Raw genomic sequence first — 21,344 nt, 5'->3', positions numbered from 1 at the left:
GAAGCGGTCTGAGCGTGGCTTAGCCCTTCGGTTTCTCCACAGGTTGAGATATTTTGGGCTGGGGAGTGTCAGGCAAAGAAACAAAGGGCTTAAGAGTTTAAAAGAAGATAGTGGTTGCTTTTCCGACGAGGAAACAGGCCCGGGAAGCGGCGGGCCCACCCTCTCAGCGGCGCGCTCTGCGGGGCGTTGGGGCGGGCAGGAGATGGCACCGGGGACTGGCGCGCGTGGTCCGTTTCGCTCCTCGTTGGAGGCTTAGAATAGAGCGGAGCTTTCACGAATACGTGTTTTGAAATACAGATTTGGGGGTGGGGAGAGGGAGGGAGAAGGTTCTCTGACCCCTCCTTGGTGGGAAAACGGGACGCGGCAGCTATTCCTCGGGAAGCCCGTGGGCGGCGCCTCTGCCGCGGTGCCCACGCGGGGGCGCTGTGGGGCCGGGTTACTTGGGCTGTGATCGGATTGCCGCCGGTTGCCTGGTTACCGGGCCCCGCCTCTCATCGCCTTTGGAGTCCTGATGGCTTGGGACATTGTCGCTTCCTTATCCTTACCTGTCATTCAGGCCCTTGTGGATCCAGGGAGAGGAAGTAGAAGTCCACCAGGGGGCAGCTCGCCTCCACCGTCAGGGGCCAGGGCTGCCGCGTTCCTCCGCGTTCCTCTTCCTACGGGGATGGAGGAAGAGGATTTCTCTGAATGAGGAACCGTGTGAGGCATTCGGAATTCCCCGGGGTCAAAACCGGCGTGGTCCCTGCCTCGCTGAGCGTGCCCTCTGGGGGAGGGGAACATGAATGATGTGTGCGGCGCATGCGTGTTCACCGCCCCACTCCCGCCCCCCCACCCCTGCCCCCAAGGCGGAGCAAGCTGAGGCCAGCCGGGGAAAGCGGGGCACAGGGCTGGGAGCGCGTGGGACGAGTAACCTGGTGGCCGGAGAAGGTGGCCCTGAAGAGGGGACCTGAGCCGTGACCTCGCGCCTCCTCTTCTGTTTAAGTCACTTACCTGACTGTGGCCAGGCAGAACCCCCAGAGGACGTTTACTTGTCTCTGTGCGCCTGTCACACGGTACCGAGCAGAGTGACTTCCACTTCAGAGGCAACCAGCAAATAAGATGCTTGTTGGGGAATGAATTTCTGGTCCTAACCTATCTTCAGCTTTTTTCGGAGACAGCAAATATTTGTTGCGTGAATAAATAACGGACGGTCAAAATGTTGATTGATTGTGACTCAGTTGGGCTTATAGCTGATTGTCCGTCCTCAGGGTGTCCAAACTGTAAACTTCTGAACCTGCTCACCTTTTTCAGTGTTTCAGCTAATTTTGGTTTAATTTAGACTGGATGTAGATTATAGATTTCATTGTCTTCCAATGAAAATTCTTCCATCTTAAAGTAATTTTATCAGTTTCTTGAACCATGTTGGTATCTCTCCATGAATCTCATTTTCTTAATTAAAAACTTTTTATTATAAGGTAATACACGCTTGTAGAAAAACTAAATATATAAGTGAAAAGCAGACAAATCTGATATGTATTGATGTGTTTATTCGGTTGTATTGAGTGAATTCAAAGAACTTGATGATGGAAAGCTCCCTGCTGGATGTAATCTGTGTTTAAAAATAAAAGTCTTAAAAATTGATTTCTTTTCCCCTCAAGAGCAAAATTCACAAACCATGCTTTGATTGTGATTTACGGTCATCAAAACTAAATTCTAGATTCAATAGGTATTTGCAATTTGTCATTACGTTAAACTGCGCTGTGGCCACTTGGGAATGAAACGCGAGCCGGCGGGCTGGGGACCTGGCACGGGCCGCGTCTCTGCACGCTGCTGCTGCTGCTGCTGACGAGCCTGCCTGTGCCCTGTGGCTCTGCCTGGGCCCTGGTTTGGCCACCTGCCGTCCGTAGCTCTCCTTGCCCATACGCCGCCTTCTCCGCTCCGTGTCCCGTCTCCCTCCTCTCCTCGGTACATCTCTTTCTCGGGAAGTCCCCGTCCTGCTCACCCTTGGACCCCTCTCCCCAGTGCAGGGGCAGCCCAGGCCTCCCGGGTGGGTCTCTGGAGGCACACGAGGCCTCTCTCCCTTCTCCCCAGTTTGCAGAGAACCTAACATTTGCCGAGACGCCGGACGCACCAGGCTGGGCTCGGGGAGGGTGCCAGCGGGTTTGTCCCAGGGGAATTACTCAGATGCCATTGAAAGCACCGAAGATCTCCTGGTGAGGGGGGTGGGGTCCCATTTCCAAAACTTCATATGGCCGCACCCACCCACAGAGGCCAAGTCTGAGGATTTGTAAGTGACTGTGGCCCTGCCGACACAGGAAGGGGAGCCCTTGCTAGAGCCAGGTGTGTCTGCCCACAGCGGGGCAGCCCGACTGCTGCTTTTAACCTGTGCTTAAGAAGTGCGGCCAGATCCAGTCTTGGACAGCTTTTGGTCAGAACGTTTTAACTGCATGCTGTTATGTGTTCTTTATTTTTTTATCAGCACACACTGGGTACGATTACATTTTGTCATTCCTGGTGCTACAGAGCCAATAACAAGTCACTGAACTACACTATATATATATATTTGAAATTAACAATTGGTTGTATATTATAGCAGGCCATAAATTCTTTAAAATATAGTATTTAGGAGTCACTTTTATGAACTCAGCCACTTTCCTTTTAGTTCGTTTAAAGTCCTTGTTAAATGTCTCCAACTGGGTTTCCAGCTTGGCTACCCCGTAGGACCCAGGCTGGGTGGGAGTGAGTGCATGTTCTTTGGGAAGTGAAGGTCTGACTTTGAGAAGCAGTCTTGTTTTAGAGGCCGTTCATGTGTTTAATTTCCTTCTTTCCTTTAGAGACTTGATTCTTTCTTGAGGTTAAAGGTGTTTCTTATGGGAATTATTTTAGGAAATATCTCTCCATATATATGGATGTGTTTATCTTTATTATTTTTAAGAAAGGCTTTTTGTTAGGTGTTCAAAACAACTTTAACTCAAATGTATTTTGTTCCTTCACAGAATTGGTAATGTTTCAAAGCTCTTTTACGTACTAGATGCTTCTGAATTTGGAATTCACGTAATGAATTCTGCTTATTTTGGTGTTCCACAAAGGTTTGTTGTCTGAGCTTAAAATAAGACTGCCGCTGATTCATGTAACACATATTAACTGTTTATTTAGTTTAAGTACATGTCTGTATCTCTCGTTTCTGATCACCCTGAAAAATTTGCATGCTGCAGAGCTGCCATCTTCTTCTGTACTTTATTAAATATCTGTCAATTACAAATATCAAGGTTTTACATTAATGTCAAGACAGTACATCAAAAATTCATGGAATATGTGACTTTTTCCAAGGGTATTTAATACTTAATGCATTTGTGTCATTTTTCTTTCCAGAGATATTGACAGGTTTTATTAAGTGTTTGTTAGGGAGATTTCATTTTTATCAAGGGACTATAAAGAGAAGCTGCATGCTAAATCAATTTTTTAAAGCCAGAATATTGTTCATTTTTTTCATCTTCAAACTCTTGTAATCCATAGGTTTTATGTAAATTTCTTCTTGGTTTATTTTTGTTTCATGTGAATGATAGTTCAAGACAGAACTTTAATAAGGATCAAATATGCTGACTGTAGTGGTTTTTAATTTCCTTAAGCACAGCTCCCAGACCCATGCAATATGGTAAATTCTTCAAAATGTCATACTTACATATTTAGCAATATTACTTCTTTTTATTGAAGCCAAACAAATGATTTTAGATATTAATCTTTTCCAAACATAGTGATTATTTTGTACGCGGTACAATACTCCTGTGCCCCGTCTGGAACCCCGCTGGAGAAGGGTGTCGTGGGGGGGCCTCCCCGGGCTGCCTGGCGTGGCGCGGAAGACAAGGGTCCTGTTGAAAAGCAAGCTCTTCAGGGCTGCAGGCCTGATCGTGAGCTGTGGCAATTGTTCGTTTCCCACACTGCACATATTTATGATGCTCCAGAAAATGAAAATATCAGTCACATAAAAATCTGCACAAAATCTGTGGCTGGTTTCTCAGCCTCGAGTGAAGGGGGGGTAGGAGGCGGGGAGGGGTTGGTGCTTTGGCAGACCCCATGAGCTCTCCTTCACGGTGGTCTCTGAGGTGTCGGACAGCCCCTTCCTGCCCCGTCCCGAGCGTGTCTGCAGCTGTCCAGCTGAAACTCTGGCCACCGAGTAAGTTTCCTGGTTTACTTCGCATTTTCGTTTCTGAAGGACAGGTTAGTACATGACGTCTCCTGCTGGAGAAGGCCCGTCACGCTAAACAGAGCCCTTACCGGCCTTTGCTCTGGAACGCGAGGACTGCTCAGTCACCCTTCCTTTAAAGGATGAGCTTTAAGACTCCACTCTAAGGATATTTTAGGAACTTTCAGGTAACTTAAGGTTAAGGTTACAGTTTTTACAAGACATATTTTTAAACCGTAACTTGGTCTTCCACGGGGAAAAGGCTTGGGCTTTAAACAAGACAAAATAAAAATCATTCTGTCCAGTGTTTTAAAAAATCCCTCTGTCCAGAACTTCAACAGTGTTTGAAACAGACGTTTTTCTTATTCATGTTCAGTTTTTCAAGATATGTGAAAATATTTCTCTCAAAGCTAAATGTTTTTCAAAGGCAAATTATTTCCAATCTTTGAATATTTCAAGATCCTTGTAAAACTGTTCTATAATAATTTTAAGAGGTAGGGGAGGTATTTGTAGAAACCAGATTTGCTTGAGTCCAGCTGAAGCGGAGCCGTTCTGGATGAACCTGGGCTTGCTCACGAGGCCTTACGGAGCCTCACCCGTGTGACCGTCACCGGTCTGCCCCGAGACCAGCAGGTGGCGACAGTGTCATGGTAGCGAGCGCCCTGGTGCCTTGGAAAGGATCTGCTTTCCTCGGGACTGTCACCTTTTGCTGCAGTCCAACTGTGGAGTGCGTGTGCCTGTGGCCGGAGAGCCTTTTACACTGGAAGTGCGTACGATGGGCACACCGTATTTTTCAAGCAGATAAGAACAACTATTTCTAACAGATTCTGCAAATATTACATAACCCTGCAGCCAAAATAATCTTAATCTGAAGAAAGCATTTGCACATTTTTTTTCTTCAGTTTTCTTTACAGCTTCATCGGGACTGTGAGCATGAATTTATATTCTCCGTAAGAAATGTATATGAATAGTAGGAAGGGAAACATTTTGGAGAGTGGCTTCGTCATCTTTTTAGTCCTTGAGGAGGTCACTGTCATTTGAATTGTTTCTGTGTCGTCCAAAGCTATTTAAAGATGTTTGAGTGTTAGAAGATTCTTTTTCAAATTGGTTCGGCACCCAGGCGTTCCAATTTTGAGGATTCTCATTTTTTCTACTATTCAATAAGTCAGACTTTTTTGGGGGGAGCATGGATCAAATTTTGAATACTTACGGGATTTAGCAGTGGTATTTTAGCAGCTTTCAAAATACCATAGTGCATTCCACAGTTTAAATGAATTAAAATATTTTAATGTAACAAAAGCAACAATGCTGTCCCAGCACCCGGAGTTTGAAAAGAGGCAGGAGGTGCCGTGGATGGATGTGCAGCAGAAGGACGTTTTAGCAACCGAATTTCTGAGGGTTTTCCATGACACTTGGTATCATCAAGTTCGTTATGGACAGAGGGACGGCTCTTGTCTAACGAATTTGTACTTTTACGAGAAGGAACCTGAACACTGTGTGGGGAAGTCTCCCAATCCCATGGAAAGTCTCTTCAGGACTCTTGTGACAGCCTGCGTCTCATTTGCTGCAAACAGGAGGCAGGGAGACGCTCCAGTCTCTTGGATTCTCCCATCTTAGCTGTGGTTGACCATGGTGTCATTTTTTTTTTTAACCCCCAGAGATAGGCTTTCCTGATATTCCTGTAGCAGCTAGAAAATGTCCAGGGAGACATGTTTTATATTGACTTAAAAATATCTTCTTCAATTTTGTCTTTATTATCACAACATTTAAAAGGGACGTGAATATATTTTTGTATGTTGACTTTCCTTCCAAAGGGTTAAAACTGGACTAAGGATTAGTGGGCAGAAGCTGGCACCTGGGAGCTAACACCCAGTTGGCAGCCTTTTGTAATATATAATTTGCCTAAAATTGCGCACTGAGCACAGGCTTTTGTTTTCTAATTGATTTACGGTTTGAGCCACTTTCTCCTCATCCCCTGCTGTCCTGCCCACGGTGCCATGGAGCACATTACAGTGAGCCGTGATCAATGGCTGTGCACTTGTGATGCTAATGCGTCAGCAGTGAGCCTGCTTCCTGCACGGGCTCCCGCGCCCTGACAGCGGGCGGGGACGCAGGGCGGCAGCGCGGCGCAGAGTGGGGTGCAGAGCGGGGCACCCGCATTTCGGGACCGCCGTTGGCTCGCTTGGTCACTTACTGCAGTCTGCCCATGAGACCATCATCCATACCGAAGATTAGCGTGATACTGTTACAGCTTTTAATTCCTTAATTGAGATAAAGTGTTTAAGTGCGTGAAAGGTCTCAGGTGCCGGGATGGGGGCGTGGGGGGTGCTGTGAAGAGGGAACACGGCGTATATAAAATCTCCTTGTACGTGTGAAGTTTTCAATATTTTTACCAAATGTTCTTTTGTCCAGAAAAATAAGTAGTAAAGTTTAAATATGCCAGTGTCTTTTCTTTTTTTAATGTTTGTAAAATTTATTTTGTAATTTCACAAAATTGTAGTTTTCCTGATTTTCTGTCCTGGAGCCCCGTTTACCCTGTAGATGGTTCATTTGCACCTAGCACGTTGATTCCCATCCAGATGATTTAAGTCAGAGATGAACGGAAGAACTCCCCATTTATTAGCGTGCCTTTAATCGTCCCTTTTACTGCTGTGCGGCAGGTCCGGGATCTGGGCACAGGGCACACAGCACATCGTAGCAGAAGCCACGCAGGAAGGCCGCACGTGGACACTGACTTGGGGGCTCTGGGTGTCTGTCGAGGGGGTGGGCCTGCCTTTGGTGAAGCCAGTCCACCTTAAATTTCATTTCTGTGCAGCGTCCGCGAGTTCTGGTATCGAGAGAGAGGCGAAGGGGGAAGCAGCAGATTTATGGTGGCTGCCGGGCACAACAAATCAAGTTGGCAGCGGCGCACGCGAGCATAATAGCGCGCTGACCCCTCAGCGGCGCGGCTGGACGCCTCCCGCCTCGCTTGGCTCTCGTTAGGGTCTGTTAGGCAGCTAAGTGATGCCATTCTGCTGACTGATTCCTCTTTTCCCTCTTTCTCTCCTCGCCTCTGCTTTCTCAAACTTCTCATTCCCAGACCCATCCTCATGCCAACAAACTGCCCTTGAAGGATTCTTTCACTTACGAGGACTACAGGTTGGTGTGTTGGGGGGAGGGGGCTGGTGCGTGTGTGCGTGTGTGCGTGTGTGTGTGTCGGGGGTGGTTTCCGAGTGAATTTGGGGTCTCGGAAGGGAGAAATGCCTCAGGAAGAGGCGGTCTGTCAGAAGTCCTACTGGACGGCCGGGGCCGGTGTCAGTGCTTAACAGCCACGCGCCTGCAGTGGTGGGGACTAGCTGAGGCAGCCAAGTGGTGCTGGAGGGTCACACCAGTGTGGGGTGGTCGTGGGGAGGTCTTTCTTTTTAAAAAGGCTGCTCTAGTGTAAAGTGGGACTTCATTTTGAACAAAAGATTTAATTCGCTGTACAATATAATAAAAAATAGCTTTCCACATTTCGTAGAGTTCTTCAAGAATTTCTGGTCAGAAAAGAGTTACATTGTTTGCTTTTCACTGAAGCTTAAGACAGGTGCAGAGTCAGCACCGGTTACAGCGGGTGGGCCGGCCTGGGGGGGGGCGGTAGCAGCAAAGACACCGGGAGGCCTGGAGAGCTCTGGCCATGGTCCTCCTTTTGGCGGGGGTGGGCGGGGGTGGGGGGTCTGACTTCTGGGGAACATTCTCCCTGAGTTACCCACTCCTGAGTTCCCTGGGGCTCCAGCTCCTTCCAGCACCCCCTTCCTTCCCTCGGACCAGATTTAACTTTAATGGTGATGAGCCACCCCCTTCAGGAAAGGGCTGGAAGGCGCGTGAGCAGCCCGACGTGTCTCCCTTTCCGATCGTTGCAGGTGGGCAGTCTCTTCTGTGATGACACGACAGAACCAGATCCCCACGGAGGACGGCTCCCGGGTGACCCTGGCGCTGATTCCTTTGTGGGACATGTGCAACCACACCAGCGGCCTGGTAATGGGTGCCCCCGCCCCCGCCCCCCGCGCTGTGCTTGGTCGGAACTGGCCCCCCCCCCACCCCCCCCCACCCCCGCTGACTGTTCTCTCCTGGCTGCCTCCGACAAAGGGAGCAGCGCCTCTCCTGCTGCCCGCAAATGGAGGCCGGTGTTTTCCTCTCCTTGTGTTCACCTAACCCTGAAAACCAGGAGCCTGACTTACGCCACCTTTGAACAGCGCCGGGATCCGCATTTGCGTGCTAAGCCACGCTGCCAGCCTAAACCTTCATTTGCTTGTCTTACCGAAGCACAGACTAGACCGAGTTTCTTTTTCTTTCTTCTTAAAAATACGGATTTATTGGGGGGGGGGGCTTTCTTTTCTCTTGTTTTTCTTTTGCGTTTCTTTGCTGACCGTATTCCAGGTGCGTGGGGCTCTGTGGTTCCGCCCCGCGCCCCCTTCACCTGACGTGCTGATGCACCCTTGGCCCCGTTTAGTCACCTGCCCGTGTCCCACGCGGTACTGGGTCCCTGGGGCGGGGGCACCGGCCTTGGTGGCGGGACTCAGTTGTGTCGTGGGACTGGGAAGCGCTGGGTAGAGACACGAGGAAACAGGGCGGCCGTGTGACGGTTGTTAGTTACGACGCACAGAGGGAGGAAGCGGCTCTCAGCTGCTCAGCGTTCAGTGGGCCCCGGGACAGCGAGGTGACGCCCCCCTGTGCCGAGGGGCCGTCTGAGAACGACGTCCTGACGTCAGCACATCGACATCTGCCCAACTGCAGACGTGCTTGAGTTCTTAAGCATTATACTGGTATACTGATACGGTTAAGTTTTTGTTCACCTTCTTTTTTTTTCAGTATAGGCTTTCTTTGTTATTATAAGCACTATTATAAATAAACTGGGAAATGCTGCAAATGAGTATTTCACATCTAATGCCACAAAATGGCCAGCACGTGTGTACTGTGTGCCTCACACATAAGCTAGCACAGTCTGCTGCTGGCTGGGGAGCGTCTAGCAACAAGTACATGCTTACATTGCAGAGAAAGAATAGTGCCACCTTTATACTTATATTTTTCCTTAGTTTAAGGGATAGTAGCCTATTTTATTCTTTCATTAAGGAATAGAGTTATACATTCTTTAATTAATTTTTTAACAAGGTTACTTTATTTTAATTTATCTGTTTTTAGAGAGAGGGGAAAGGAGAAAGGGAGAGAAACATCACTGTGTGGTTGCCTCTCACGCCCCCCCAACTGGGGACCTGACGTGCAACCGAGTATGTGCCCTGACTGGGAATCGAACCAGCAACACTTGGTTCTCAGACCGACGTTCAATCCACTGAGCCATAGCAGCCAGGGCTGAATTTTACATTCTTATTTTTTCTTTTTTTGGGGGGGGGATTAGATCATTGGTTTCCAAATTTGATTGGTCATTACAGTTTATTTTTATGTCTAGAATTTTAAAGTACATACTTTATTGTAAATGCACAAAATAAATTAAACAAGCCAGAAACCTCTGCGCTCCAAATGCAGAGATTGCTTTCCCAGCAGCCTCTGCCCAGCTTCAGGGGCCTGCCCGCTGCCTCCCAGGTGGACGGCTTCCTGCGGACCGCTCCCGACCTTCGCTGTGTGTTCGAACCCTCACACTGTCACATCCACACTGGTGTTCATATTGCTTTCTTGTAAATGGGATTAAACTAGTCACTTTTTGCCCTTAAAAGCAAAGAAAAAATTTAGTGTATCTCAAAACAAAAATAATGAATTGATGACATTACTGATAACTGTATTTTCGCCATTACTACTCATACAGTGCTGGCGGAAACATGGCTGACCTTCAGAAGGCTCACACAAGCCACTAGAACTTCCTTACAGGGGCCACGCCCCTGCACATTAACCCTACCCCTCTGTGCAGCTGTTCCCATTGTGATCATAGGACTCTGTGGGAAATTTTTTTGGTAGAATTTAGGAATCTATTTTAATGCTGAAAGATTATATATGACACATATGAGCAGTTCCTCTCTTTTTAAAAATAAGGTACTTGAAGGTAAGGCTGGGCTTTTCTGACAGTAGATTGTCTTTTATATGTGTGGATCCTGACAGTCGTCGTCTGTCTGTTCTGACTGTCGCTAAGGGAGTAGAGAGAAATTTGTAACCCAGCAATGCTGCGTGCTTCCAGCAATGTCCCAAAGCTGGCTGTGGGCGTCGGTGGCGGTCAGGCATGCAGGGAGCAGAAGGAGAGGAAGGGAGGACAGGCCATTCGAGCTGTTTCTGGATGCCCGCAAAAGCAGACTCAGGCGGGTTTATGAGACCTGATATGCAGCTGTAAGAAAGAACATGCCCTTCAGTTCTGCACGACTTGTTCAGAATTGTCGCCAGCAGCAGGTCTCCTTTCTGGAGGTGGCTGCATTGACACAGAAGCACGCTTCTAAGTGGCATGTGGGCCCCTGTGGCAGCTCCGGGAGGCGTAGCGTGTCGGAGGGTTCAGTCTGGCGCTCGAACCTGTGACTCCACCGTCAGGAGGGAGCAGCGCTGGGGAAGTCGGGCGCAGTCGAGGGAGGCTCTTCTTCAAGGCCTTCCTGTTTGAGTATTGAGGGGCCTGACGCTTAGGTCGACAGGAGTCTTCCAGTCTCAAAGTACAAAGTCCAGGTTCTCCCAGTAGCAGACGGGGCACCCCACTCAGCCTGTCCCCCTACACCCAGCACACAGGCCTGTTCCTCTGTGGTTCCTCAGATGCGGCTCACACCCGCCTCAGGGCCTTCGTGCTGACTGTTCTCGTTGCCTGAACCTCCGTCCCTGGGGTTTCTGCAGGACTGACCGCTCGCAGAGCTCCTGACCTGAGCACCCTGCACAGCCGCCACCCCCCCCCATGGCCCCCCTGCCCGCCCTGTCGTCCGGCTCCCGAGTCTCTGTTCATTTTGTGCGTTGTTGGCCCGCCCCCTGTGCCTCCTGCTGCCCTGACTCCCTCCCTGTCCGCGTGTGCCCTGTCCCGTCCCTGTGTGACCACACCGTGCAGTTGCAGACTTTCAGGTCTGGAGTTGATGGGCAGTTCCTGTCCCGCGTCTTCTCATCAGGGCCATGTCTGGGGTCAGAAACGTGGCTGTGGTGGGCGGGGACTTCACGGAGCCGTTGTGCTGGAACACGGCCTCGCGGCGCTCCCGTCGTTTCCGTGGTTCTCGCCGGTCTTGCAGAAGCGCGCAGGCTTTCTGGGCACGTGCTTAAATGAGCACTGCCTCTGGGGGTGCTGGGCTGGGAGATCAGTGTCACTGGCCTCCGGCCCCAGAGTGCTGTTTCCTAGACTCCCACGTATTTATATTTCGGACCCAGACTGCGGGCACCTTTATTAACCAGCTGCACTTATTGGTCTTGAGTTTTGATTCTCTAGGGCACCATGAGGAGGTCAGAAGTAATCAGTGAGCCTTTACAGACAATCTGCGAGATCGGGGTCCGGGGAGGGACGGACTCCGGAGATGGGGCTGTTATTGTAAATTGGGGGTTTGTTCTTCCCCAGGATTCACCGGCCGAGTCAGGATTCTCGCAGGCAGTGTCAGGTGTGTGCAGTGAGCTAAGCCCCGGATGCAGACGCAGAGCGGGGCGGCAGCTCTGCCGGGGCGGTGGGCGCAGGCACACCGCACATCACCTCGTGTGGTGGCCGGGGCGTCCGCACAGGGCTTCCGGTCCTGCAGCTGGAGGCTGGGCTGGGGGCTCGGGGTAGTGCCCAGCACCAGGCAGATGCGGCGCTGCGTGGTGTGGCGGGCCAGCGGCGTGTCCGGGGGCGGAAAGGGCGGCCTGGGGGCCTCCTCGGGGACGGGACTGGCTTGAGCGTTCGGACGTTTTCCTGCAGGCAGAGTGGGGCACCGAGAGGTTTCAGCCCGTCCAGCAGCACGTGATGGTGCTTGGGCGGCCGGGCCACAGGCCTGAGACTGGAGGCGGGTTGGAAGGCTTTGCAGATAAGCTAGAGGACAATTCAGAGGACAGAATGCCTCCGCTGAGGTGTGAAGAGCTCTTTGCGGCTTGAGTGCCTGGCCCCCACTAGGGCAGGAACTGCCGGGGAGAGGCACATGTTTTGGTTTTGGTGTAGTGGGTGTGTTTTCTGTCTTTGCTTGTAATGGGCTCAGAAACTCACGATACAGCTCTTAGCAGAAAGACAGCGAATGGGATGCAACTAAGTTATTTCTCCTTTGCTTACCTGAAAGTTTTAATTTCTCTAATTCCAGAGTAAAATATGCACATAACTTAGAGACGGAGCTTTTCTTTTCCCCTGATTCTTTCTCTATGGAAAGCCCACTTCAGTTTCTTTAAGGCCAGACATTGGACAGAGACCTAATCTGCAAGTCAGTAGAGTTCTCCTGAGGCTGGAATCTCCTGCGTTGCCCCTGGTGGGGGTGGGGGGTGGAGCGCGGGGGTAGTAACTTTGTAATAAATGGTTTATGTTTGGTTGAGACCAGCAAGTGATCATCTATACAATATATTTTCCTAAGAGTGAGTTCTTTAGGAATAGAATCTTCCACAAGAATTTCTGGGGTAAACAGTGTTAATTAAGATAACCACGCGGTTCTTTGCTCGGTTTCATAAAGCGCGCACGTCCCCTTAGGTACCTGTGGGTGGCGTGCGTCCTCCCGCTGCCCCCAGGAGACCCTCCTGAGTGAGAGGCCCCTGTCCTTCCCTGCAGATCACCACCGGGTACAACCTGGAGGACGACCGCTGCGAGTGTGTGGCTCTGCGGGACTTCAGGGCTGGCGAGCAGGTGGGTCGGGCAGCCCCCAGCGGCGGGGCTGGGCCGTGGGCACTGAGTTCGTGCTGGGTTGGTACTTTTTAAAAGGTATTAAACTGGGGCAGAAAAATGGGGGACTTAGATTTAGGACTGTTCGGGGAACACGTCTTGGCATCAGACCTGTGCATCAGAAAGAGAGAGAGATTTAAGTGCAGTTACTTGCGCAGTTGACCAACTATTAGTAAAGTTGTCGACTGAAAATAAACCTTACGTTATGACAGTGGGACAGGTTTTTCACTTCTGTAACCTGCCTTTTTTTTATTTCTTTTCCTGTTGAGTAGAACCTTTAAAAGGAGACCATTTAAGTGGCAGAAACACACAGGAATCAGGAACCCCAAGATCTGTCCTGTGCTTTCACTTTGATTTGTGAATTTTTGTCTAATAACGGATCAGAGGCAGCATTAAGCCTTTCCGTTCATTTGAAATTATGCCCCTGTGAACACCTGCATCGTATCTCTTGCTCTTACGACCGAGCAGATAATACAAAAAAAAACCAGAGTGATGTAGATCATTGACATTCCAGTTGAGACTAAATGAAAACTGTTAGTCTAACGAAGTACTGGTCTGCTGTTTGCAGAACACTTCATGGGCCCCGCCGCTAGGTCAGAACTGCCATGGGGCCTGGCAATGAGCTTCTGACAGGCATTGCTCTGAACTCCTGCTGCAGAAGAGATGCTCTTACGTTGAAGGGAGAGGAGAGCGGGGTGGGTGGTAAGGAGCCGCAGTGAAGCAATGGTGTTAGTGTCCCCGGGGGACGGGACTCCGGGGGAGGCCCGTGGGTGGCGGGAGGGACGCTCCCCCTCATCCTGGACAGTGTGGGAAGCGGGGGGATTGCACGCCTCGCGGGAACTGCGCCTGGCTCCACGCAGCGTCCCCGCGGGGGCAGAGCCCCCTTAGTGTAAGTCCGCGCGCGTATCTGAGAACTGACCCTTTGCCCTGCTCTGTGCAAAGAATGGATGTTAAGTCTCTTATGTCCCTTTATTTTTTCTTTATTGCATCTCAGATTTACATTTTTTATGGCACTCGGTCAAATGCAGAGTTTGTGATCCACAGTGGTTTTTTCTTTGACAATAATTCACACGACAGAGTGAAAATAAAGCTCGGAGTGAGTAAAAGCGACCGGCTCTACGCAATGAAGGCCGAGGTGCTGGCCCGCGCTGGCATCCCCACGTACGTAGCAAACGGCGGCCAGCTCGCGCCTGCGCTGCTTGAACTTCCTCCACTTGTGTGATGTTTAATTGGTGTGTTAATATGGCCTCTCGGCGGTTTGCCTGAGCCCCCTCGCCGCTCTCACACAGCACAGCGGGGCCGTGGCGGCGCCCGGGGGTGTGCCCGCGTCACAGGGCGCGCTCACAGCCAGCGCCAGGGGCCGGGCGCACAGCCCCGGGAAGTCACGTCAGTACTTTGGGATCATTAATGTCTTTCACCTTGAAAAGGTTAATGACCTGGATCAATTGTTTCATTTAATTCTTTGCCACCATTAGTTTCTATAATGAAGTTGTGATCCTCAGTGACTTCAAGAATTTCTGGTTAAACTCTTTAAGATTTTAGTGCATTTGAGGTGCAAAATGATAAAGAAGGCAAGAGTTATGATTTATTAGTTCTTCAGGGAACAGAGGAACCATTCTTAATGAAAATGGATTATCCAGGCCTTTTTTATTGAACTTGTCAATATTTGACTAATGATTAAATTGTGAGCTCAACATAAATTATTGTTAACATTTTTTAAGAGCCATGAGTGTGTTTAATTCTCTGAGTGTGCTGTTAGTGTGTGTGTGTGAGCGAAGAGCCGTTGTTGGTCAGCCAGGCCGGACGGCAGGGCTCTCGCAGCTCAGACGAGGAGCCGGGATGGCGCACACCGCTGTCCCCGCTCCCTGGGGGCGCCGCACGGCCTGTAGTTCCTGGGGTCGCTGGGAGCCCGCGGTGGGTCGCAGGGGTGACTGGTCTTCTCCTGTCCCGGCAGTTCCAGCGTGTTTGCCTTGCACTTCACGGAGCCGCCGGTCTCTGCACAGCTGCTGGCGTTTCTCCGCGTGTTCTGCATGAGCGAAGGTAAGGCGCCAGGAGGAGATGGGCCCTTTTGTTAGTGGGCGAAAATGCAAAGCCGCGGGTTTCAGATGAAAGCTAATACTGCCGAAAACTAAGGTGCCTGTGGGCAGGAGGTGCGTCTGCAGGAGCGGAGGGAGAGGGGGTGGTTCTCTTTTTCCCTGGAGATGCTCTGCTCAGTCCTCGACCTGCTGTCAGCATCCCTCGGCCGGAAGCGGTCCTCTACGGCCTTGGGGGGAACTTGGAGCATCCTCGGTGGTCGGCCTGAATCGAAACGTCACATTTGGAGATGGGAGTTTTTGATGTGCTTCTTCCCTGAGACTGGCAGGGCCCAGTTTCTCTCACGGTGTGCTGATCTCTGACTCACCCCGACCATTAATGACGAGTTGACACCGAAGTCACGTGCTCCGCAAAGGCGCATGGGGGCCACAGGGTTCTGTTTGCCAACCAGGTCTGTGTTCTGAGTCTGAACTTGCCAGCAGGCCTTTCCATGCCGGGCGTCCTGTTAGTCAGTAACGCTGCTGGCAGAGTCTGCTGAAGCCACACCATGTTCTTGTCGCCGGCCTCTTTTCAGGCACGGAAAGGGTTCAGTACATGCATTGAGCTCCTGTTTGCTTAAGACAAGTTGTTTGGGTTTCCTACTGAGATTTGACCTATTGTGGCGGCAGTTTGCACTTTTCCCCTAAAACTGCCCCGCATACCCTGGCGCCGCGGCTTCCTCCTTCACCGGGCGTGTGTCGGCTGCTCTCGTCAGCACCCTTCAGTCCTGGGCCGGACAGATCGGGAGGGGGCACGAGTGGCTGCCTGAGGACAGCTGCCCCAGCGCTAGGGAGGGGCATTTGGGCCGTGACCGTAACCGTGGTCCGCGGAGGGGACTCTGCTGTCCCCAGCTCCCACGTTCATGTCTGGATCCAGGAGAAGTGGCCTTCATCAGGGTGGAGATAGAGGACACTGAGTCCCAACACAGTGAGCGGCCACTGAACCAACTGCAGGACCTGCCGAGGCGCCGGATGGCCCTCATTCGCCGTAAGCAGCCGCAGGGCAGTAGGCTCACGGCCATTCAGGCGACACTGTACTCTGGAAGGGTCCGTGAGGTCCGTGTAACGAACACGAGCGGGGGGTTGACTGCAGGCCCTGTTTGCACGCAGCACGGGACAGAGCTGGGTGCTGTCACGGTTCCCAGGCTGAAGGCGTGGAAATGCAGAGAGTGGCGGTGACAGCCCTGTGTGCCCCGTGCAGTGCTCGGCGGGTGTCACTGGCCTGGCGAGAGACTGCAATCCCCGCGTGCTCGGCGTGGGGACGGCAGTCAGAGAGCGAGGACTGGGCTGCTCTGCTGGGCGGGGATGGCCCTGGCCGAGTCCAGAGCCCGCGCCCCAGGCATCCCACGTGGCTGCTGCCGCTGGCCGGCTGCCCGATCCACAGAAGAGTCCTAGCGCCCTAGGGGTCTGGAGGGGCCGGGCTGAGGAGCAGGGGCGCCTGCCACTCTCAGGGTGACCAGAGCTCACTCCCGCAGTGGCGGGGGAAGCTGAGCCTCACGAGCACAGGGCTGGCTCCAGGCGCAGGGCTTCCGTCCAGGGCCAGTTAGCGGAGCGGGGCAGGGCAGGGAGGCCGCGCAGGGCCCTGGGTTCATGTCCCGAGTGTAGTGACATCGTCTTGTTCTCCTTGGGTGACTCTGCTTTGCCCAGCAGTGTGAGCCGAGGCCAGGCTCCCTGTCAGAAGGAGGCAGGGAGGGGAGGCTGTGCTTGGCGCGCTGGCCGGCAGGGGGTGCAGCCAGCGGGCGGGCGCAGAGGACGGAACGGAACCTCAGTCTTGGGGCTTCTGAAAACACATCCCCACCACGAAGGGGCGTTTTAAACTTTCATTACTTTATACAAAGACTATAAACTGAAGGATTAAAAATCTAAAAATCCTGAATTGTCACAATCTTTTACTAACAAAGGCAACTTAATGATTTTCTTTTTTGTTTAAAATTAAAAAAAAAAAAACCTACTTGAATCATTTTAGAACCGCTGTTGACTTTTTGCATTTCTTCTTAGTCATCGACAGTTTGTCATGTCGAGACAATTGATGCCCCCTTCCAGCCCCTCCAGCACTGAGGGAAGTTCGGTTTGCTGGCAGCAGAAGCCCTTGCATTTGCATTGTGACTAGTGGCAGCTGTGGGCATTTTGCTCTGAGAAAGACACTGTCTCATAATTACATAAGAAGCGGGCGGGTTTCTTGAGCATGAATAGAACCAGCGTGTTTTGGTCTTTTGAAGATAATGTGCCAGGAGATAAGCTGCTCAGAGCACTGGCTGCATTCTTTCCTCTTCTTAAATATCGTTGAAGGTAATGGAGATGTTCACTTGTGTTGGTTTGCCATGGCTGTTTAAGTTCCTGACAAGTGAGGGGCATCCACACGTGTTTTCATTAGCTACGATTTCCCCCGGCCAGTTCCTTGTCGCGCTCTGTCTGTGGCTTGCTTGTCAGACGGGGTGAGGAGCGGGGTCAGGCCCGCAACGTGGGTGGCCCCGGTCAGACCTAATTTGGAAGGCTCACTGCGGGGTCCCACGGTTGCGCACGGGTTCAACTGAGTGTCTGCCGACCCGGTGGCTGCGGCCGAGCCCCTGGCCTTGGAAGGGTGCTGTCCAGGCATCTCGTGAAACTGTCCCACGGCTCTTGGTGTCCCTCACAAAACCCTGACAGTGGAGGCTTCAGCCAGAGTCCAGCTCAGGAAGCCCTCACCTCGTTTTCCTGCCTGGAACTTGGCTCTGACTGCTCCGGAGAGTCGGGGAGGGGCCTGGCTGACGGAGCCGCAGGGAAGGGGTGTTGTTGGAGAAGCTGGTTTCTAAGGTGGATGGCTCCTTGAGACGAGAAGGAGGGCTGTGTCCCCTAACAGAGGGCCCTTTGTGCTTCTCGCAGAGGAGCTGAAGGAGCACTTGCTAGGGGAAAATGCCATCGACAGAGTCTTCACCTTGGGCAACTCCGAGTACCCTGTGAGCTGGGACAACGAGGTCAAACTCTGGGCGTTTCTCGAAGACCGGGCCTCGCTGCTTTTGAAGACGTATAAGACGACGAGTGAGGTAATTGGATTGGATGAGGATTTGCGCTTTGTCATGTTTTAAAAGATGCTGAATAAGAGATTCCTTCCTGCGTGTAAGTTCCTGTGATTCTCGTTTTCTGTTTAACACGGTCACACTTACCAAAAGAACCCTGTTGAGGCATTGTTGATGAGGAGGTAAATTCTCTCCGTTATTGATACTTCTCTGTAATTTCTAACTCGTGGCACTGCAGGCTGAGGCTTTCATTTGTGCTTTCAAGTTGCCGGCGTCACTCGTGTGCACTGCTTCTCATTCATTCTTTCATCTGTTCATTCATTCATCCAGCCGTGGGCTGGGCCCCGGGCCCCACTAGCTCACAAGACAGGACAGGGGCAAGTTTAAACACAGTGAGGTTCTCTGTCAGGTTGTTACAGCACGGGTGGGTTCGGGCCCCTCTGTGTTGTATGATCGTTTACACACAGTAAAACTGTGCTGAAGTGCACATTCTGATGGATGTGGGGCCAGGCAGCCACCCCCACTGTCAAGTTCTAGAACTTTGTGCCACGCCCAGAGCCTCTCATGCCCTGCCCCCAGCAACCCCCAACAGCCGCCAGCCTGCCTCCTAGCTCTGGAGCTTTGCTGAGTAAACTTTTTATGCTCTATTGTGCTCTTTGTCATTTTCTAGGAAGACAAGTCCATTTTGAAAAACCAGGACCTTTCTGTTCGTGCAAGAATGGCCATCAAGTTGCGCCTTGGGGAGAAAGAGATTCTGGAAAAGGCGGTGAAGAGTGCGGCTGCGAACCGGGAACATTACCGCAAGCAAATGGAGGAGGGGGCTCCGCTGCCCAAGTACGAGGAGAGCAACCCAGGGCCGCTGGAGGGCGGCGAGGCGGACCCGAGGCTGCCCCTGGCCCTGCGGGGCCTGGAGGAGGAGGCCGGCGGCTGCACAGGGGCTGCGGAGGATGGGCTCATCAACGGCCAGAACTCTATCCCCAACGGGACTGCGTCAGAGAAGGGAAGTTTAGATGAAGGGGAAAGGAAACGAGCGACTGAAGGGGCCAAAGAGCCCCCTCCATTGGGCGCCGAGGGGGCCACAGGGCAGCGCTGAGGACGCCGGCTGCCGGGCCGGTCCAGCCAGGTCATGGACGGTGCACTCACATCCTGTGGTTCCTTGTCTCACGTCTTTGGGGTTTTGTTTTCTGCAGAGAGGAAAGTGTTTTTGCTGCTTTATATAAAAATAATTTTTTAAGTTATTTAAAAAATCTAGCTTCCCTTTTTTGATTAAGATTGCTATCTTGCTTTTAGGCAAAACAAGTTGTCCAACCATGACAGCGGAGGGGAAGAGAGGCGCCCTGGGGGGCTTTGCGGACCGTTGTGGGCAAAGGGTTTTCTTCCTGGGGAAGAACCAGCCCCTGTCTCAGCCGCGCCTCTGTGGGCCTGTCCTCGGGCCACCAGCGCGGCGCCTCTCTGCCTCCTGCCAGCAGGACGAGCTGCGGGGTGGCGCAGCTCGCTGCCGAGCACAGGCTGCAGGGTTGGGAGCTGGTCTGGGCAAAGTCTTTTCTTTTCTCCCTAAAAAATGTAACACTCCAGCACCAAAAGAAAAGGTAAGGTGGCAGCCTTATTTTTAATAGTTTTAAATGTTGATGATGATCCTAATTATATAAATACAAACACACACAGCTAGTGACTTCTAAAGGCTGGTTTACTTTTTGTGTTTTGTTTTAATGTATTAAGAACTTGTCTTTTCTCCTTGAATCGAAGTAGGACACACGTCATCTTTCTGGTTTCCAACGCTGGCTCTGACTTTAAGGTGGCGCGTTTGATTTCCAGCGTTGGTGACCATGTCTGTGAACACAGCGGCCACGGCTTTCCGTGGCCGGGTTCAGAACGGGGGGCTCCTGGGCTCTTCCAGTTTTCACAATGAGCTAGAGATTTTCAAAGCTACACTTTTAAGTAAAAAGCCTTATTAAAAGGAAAACATGATTAACGTATTGGTCTGTTCCTTTTCTTTGGAGTGGGATAGGCTCTTCGCTATGCAGACTGTCCTCCTCACCAGGCAGGGCCTGACCCTGAGTGCCACTGGGGCTGGGAATACCCGGGGAGGGGAGGCTTGTGCTCAGCCCTCACCAGCCACCAGGCCGGGTCCGGAGGGGAGGGGCCTGCCCGTGGCAGCAGCACAAAAAGAGGAGCGGGGAATAAAGGCTTGGGGCGGCGTCCTGGTGTGGAGGGTGGGGATGGGGCAGTCCACCCCCGAAAGCCTACGGTTGTCAGATTGTGGAAGGTCAGTGTTAACTAGAAATTCACTCGTCGACGCTGATGTTCTGGTGAGCCCATCGCTGGGTTTCAAAACACTGTGTCAGTTGCTTGCCCTGCCGTTTGGGGACGCTGCTGCTCACGGGTTGTCTTGGGACGGTCTCAGCATCTCCCCTCGCAGGGGACGCTCTCGGCAGGCACACACTTCCTTCTCCACGGGGGACGCCTGCCTTCTGAGGCCCAGCAGGCCGGGCCGCCTCTGCATCGGACACGCACAGCAGCCCGGCAGCTCCGTCCCTGTGAGCCTGTGGCTTTCGCGCGCTGTGGGGAGCATGCGTGCAGTTCGAAGCTCCTCGGGAGAGGCCACCAGTGACTGCTGCTCTCCCGCCAGCCTTGTCCCTGAGACCCTTTACCGAGAAAGGGAAGGAGTCGGCCTTACATGCGAGCTTCCCCAAGGCGAGAGCGCTGTGGTCCCCCAGCGTGTCCTGCCCTGGCGGAGAAGCCCCAGCGAGCAGAGCACCCAGGATCGATTTGCCTGTAGATAACGTTTGTCATTGGAGTGAAAGCGCCATGCCTCATGTTGACTGTGTCCTTTGAAAAGACATAACACAGTTCAGACATAAAGTTATCACCATGACATGAGGTGGTTTTGAAATGTTCCCCGGAGAGATTCGCGTTCAGATGGAGCTGAAAGACCCCCCCGGGTGGGCTCGGCCGAAGCTCAAGTCCTTGCCACCCCGTCAAGGCCCTGCCTCATCCACCTCGGGCCTGCATCAGCATTTCCTTGTAAGATGAAAGAATGCACTGAATTATCAGAAGTCTCTGTCAGAATTTGGAGACTGTTCTGTCATGGACTCTCCATCAACAGGGTCTTGTGAGTTCAGGTGACTGGACTCCCAGTCGGGGACAGTCTCCGTTTGTGACGTGGGAGTGGCGCCCGTGAGAACAGGACGTTTTCACGTCGGGAGACAGAGTGCCTGCTGAGTAACATCACTTCCCGAGTTGGGTGGGGTGGCCCGAGAATGACCGTGGAAGGTGGGCTGGACCACGGCACCGTCGGTCGCCCGCTCTGCCCTGCATGGCCTGGCAGGTGTTAGGCTGGGGCCCAGACACTTGGAGCCACCACC

General features: G+C 52.0%; 1 protein-coding gene across 1 annotated transcript in view; it reads left to right on the top strand.

Moving 5' to 3' along the window:
* Positions 1–19,951, top strand: part of SETD3 (SET domain containing 3, actin N3(tau)-histidine methyltransferase) — a 48,703-nt gene extending 28,752 nt beyond the window's left edge. Inside the window, exons 6-12 of the mRNA XM_090271376.1 lie at positions 7,242–7,300; positions 8,044–8,158; positions 12,801–12,875; positions 13,906–14,072; positions 14,866–14,951; positions 17,846–18,006; positions 18,650–19,951. Coding sequence (XP_090127502.1) covers positions 7,242–7,300; positions 8,044–8,158; positions 12,801–12,875; positions 13,906–14,072; positions 14,866–14,951; positions 17,846–18,006; positions 18,650–19,072 — 1,086 coding nt within the window. The 3' untranslated portion in view covers positions 19,073–19,951. The remainder of the gene's footprint in view (positions 1–7,241; positions 7,301–8,043; positions 8,159–12,800; positions 12,876–13,905; positions 14,073–14,865; positions 14,952–17,845; positions 18,007–18,649) is intronic.
* Positions 19,952–21,344: the final 1,393 nt, after the last annotated feature.

The sequence above is a fragment of the Furipterus horrens genome, unplaced genomic scaffold (genome assembly GCF_987537825.1).
Source record: "Furipterus horrens unplaced genomic scaffold, mFurHor1.1.pri manual_scaffold_3, whole genome shotgun sequence".
Lineage (NCBI taxonomy): Eukaryota > Metazoa > Chordata > Mammalia > Chiroptera > Furipteridae > Furipterus > Furipterus horrens.
Note: the sequence above shows the minus strand (reverse complement) of the source record. Positions and strands in the feature narration are given on the sequence as shown.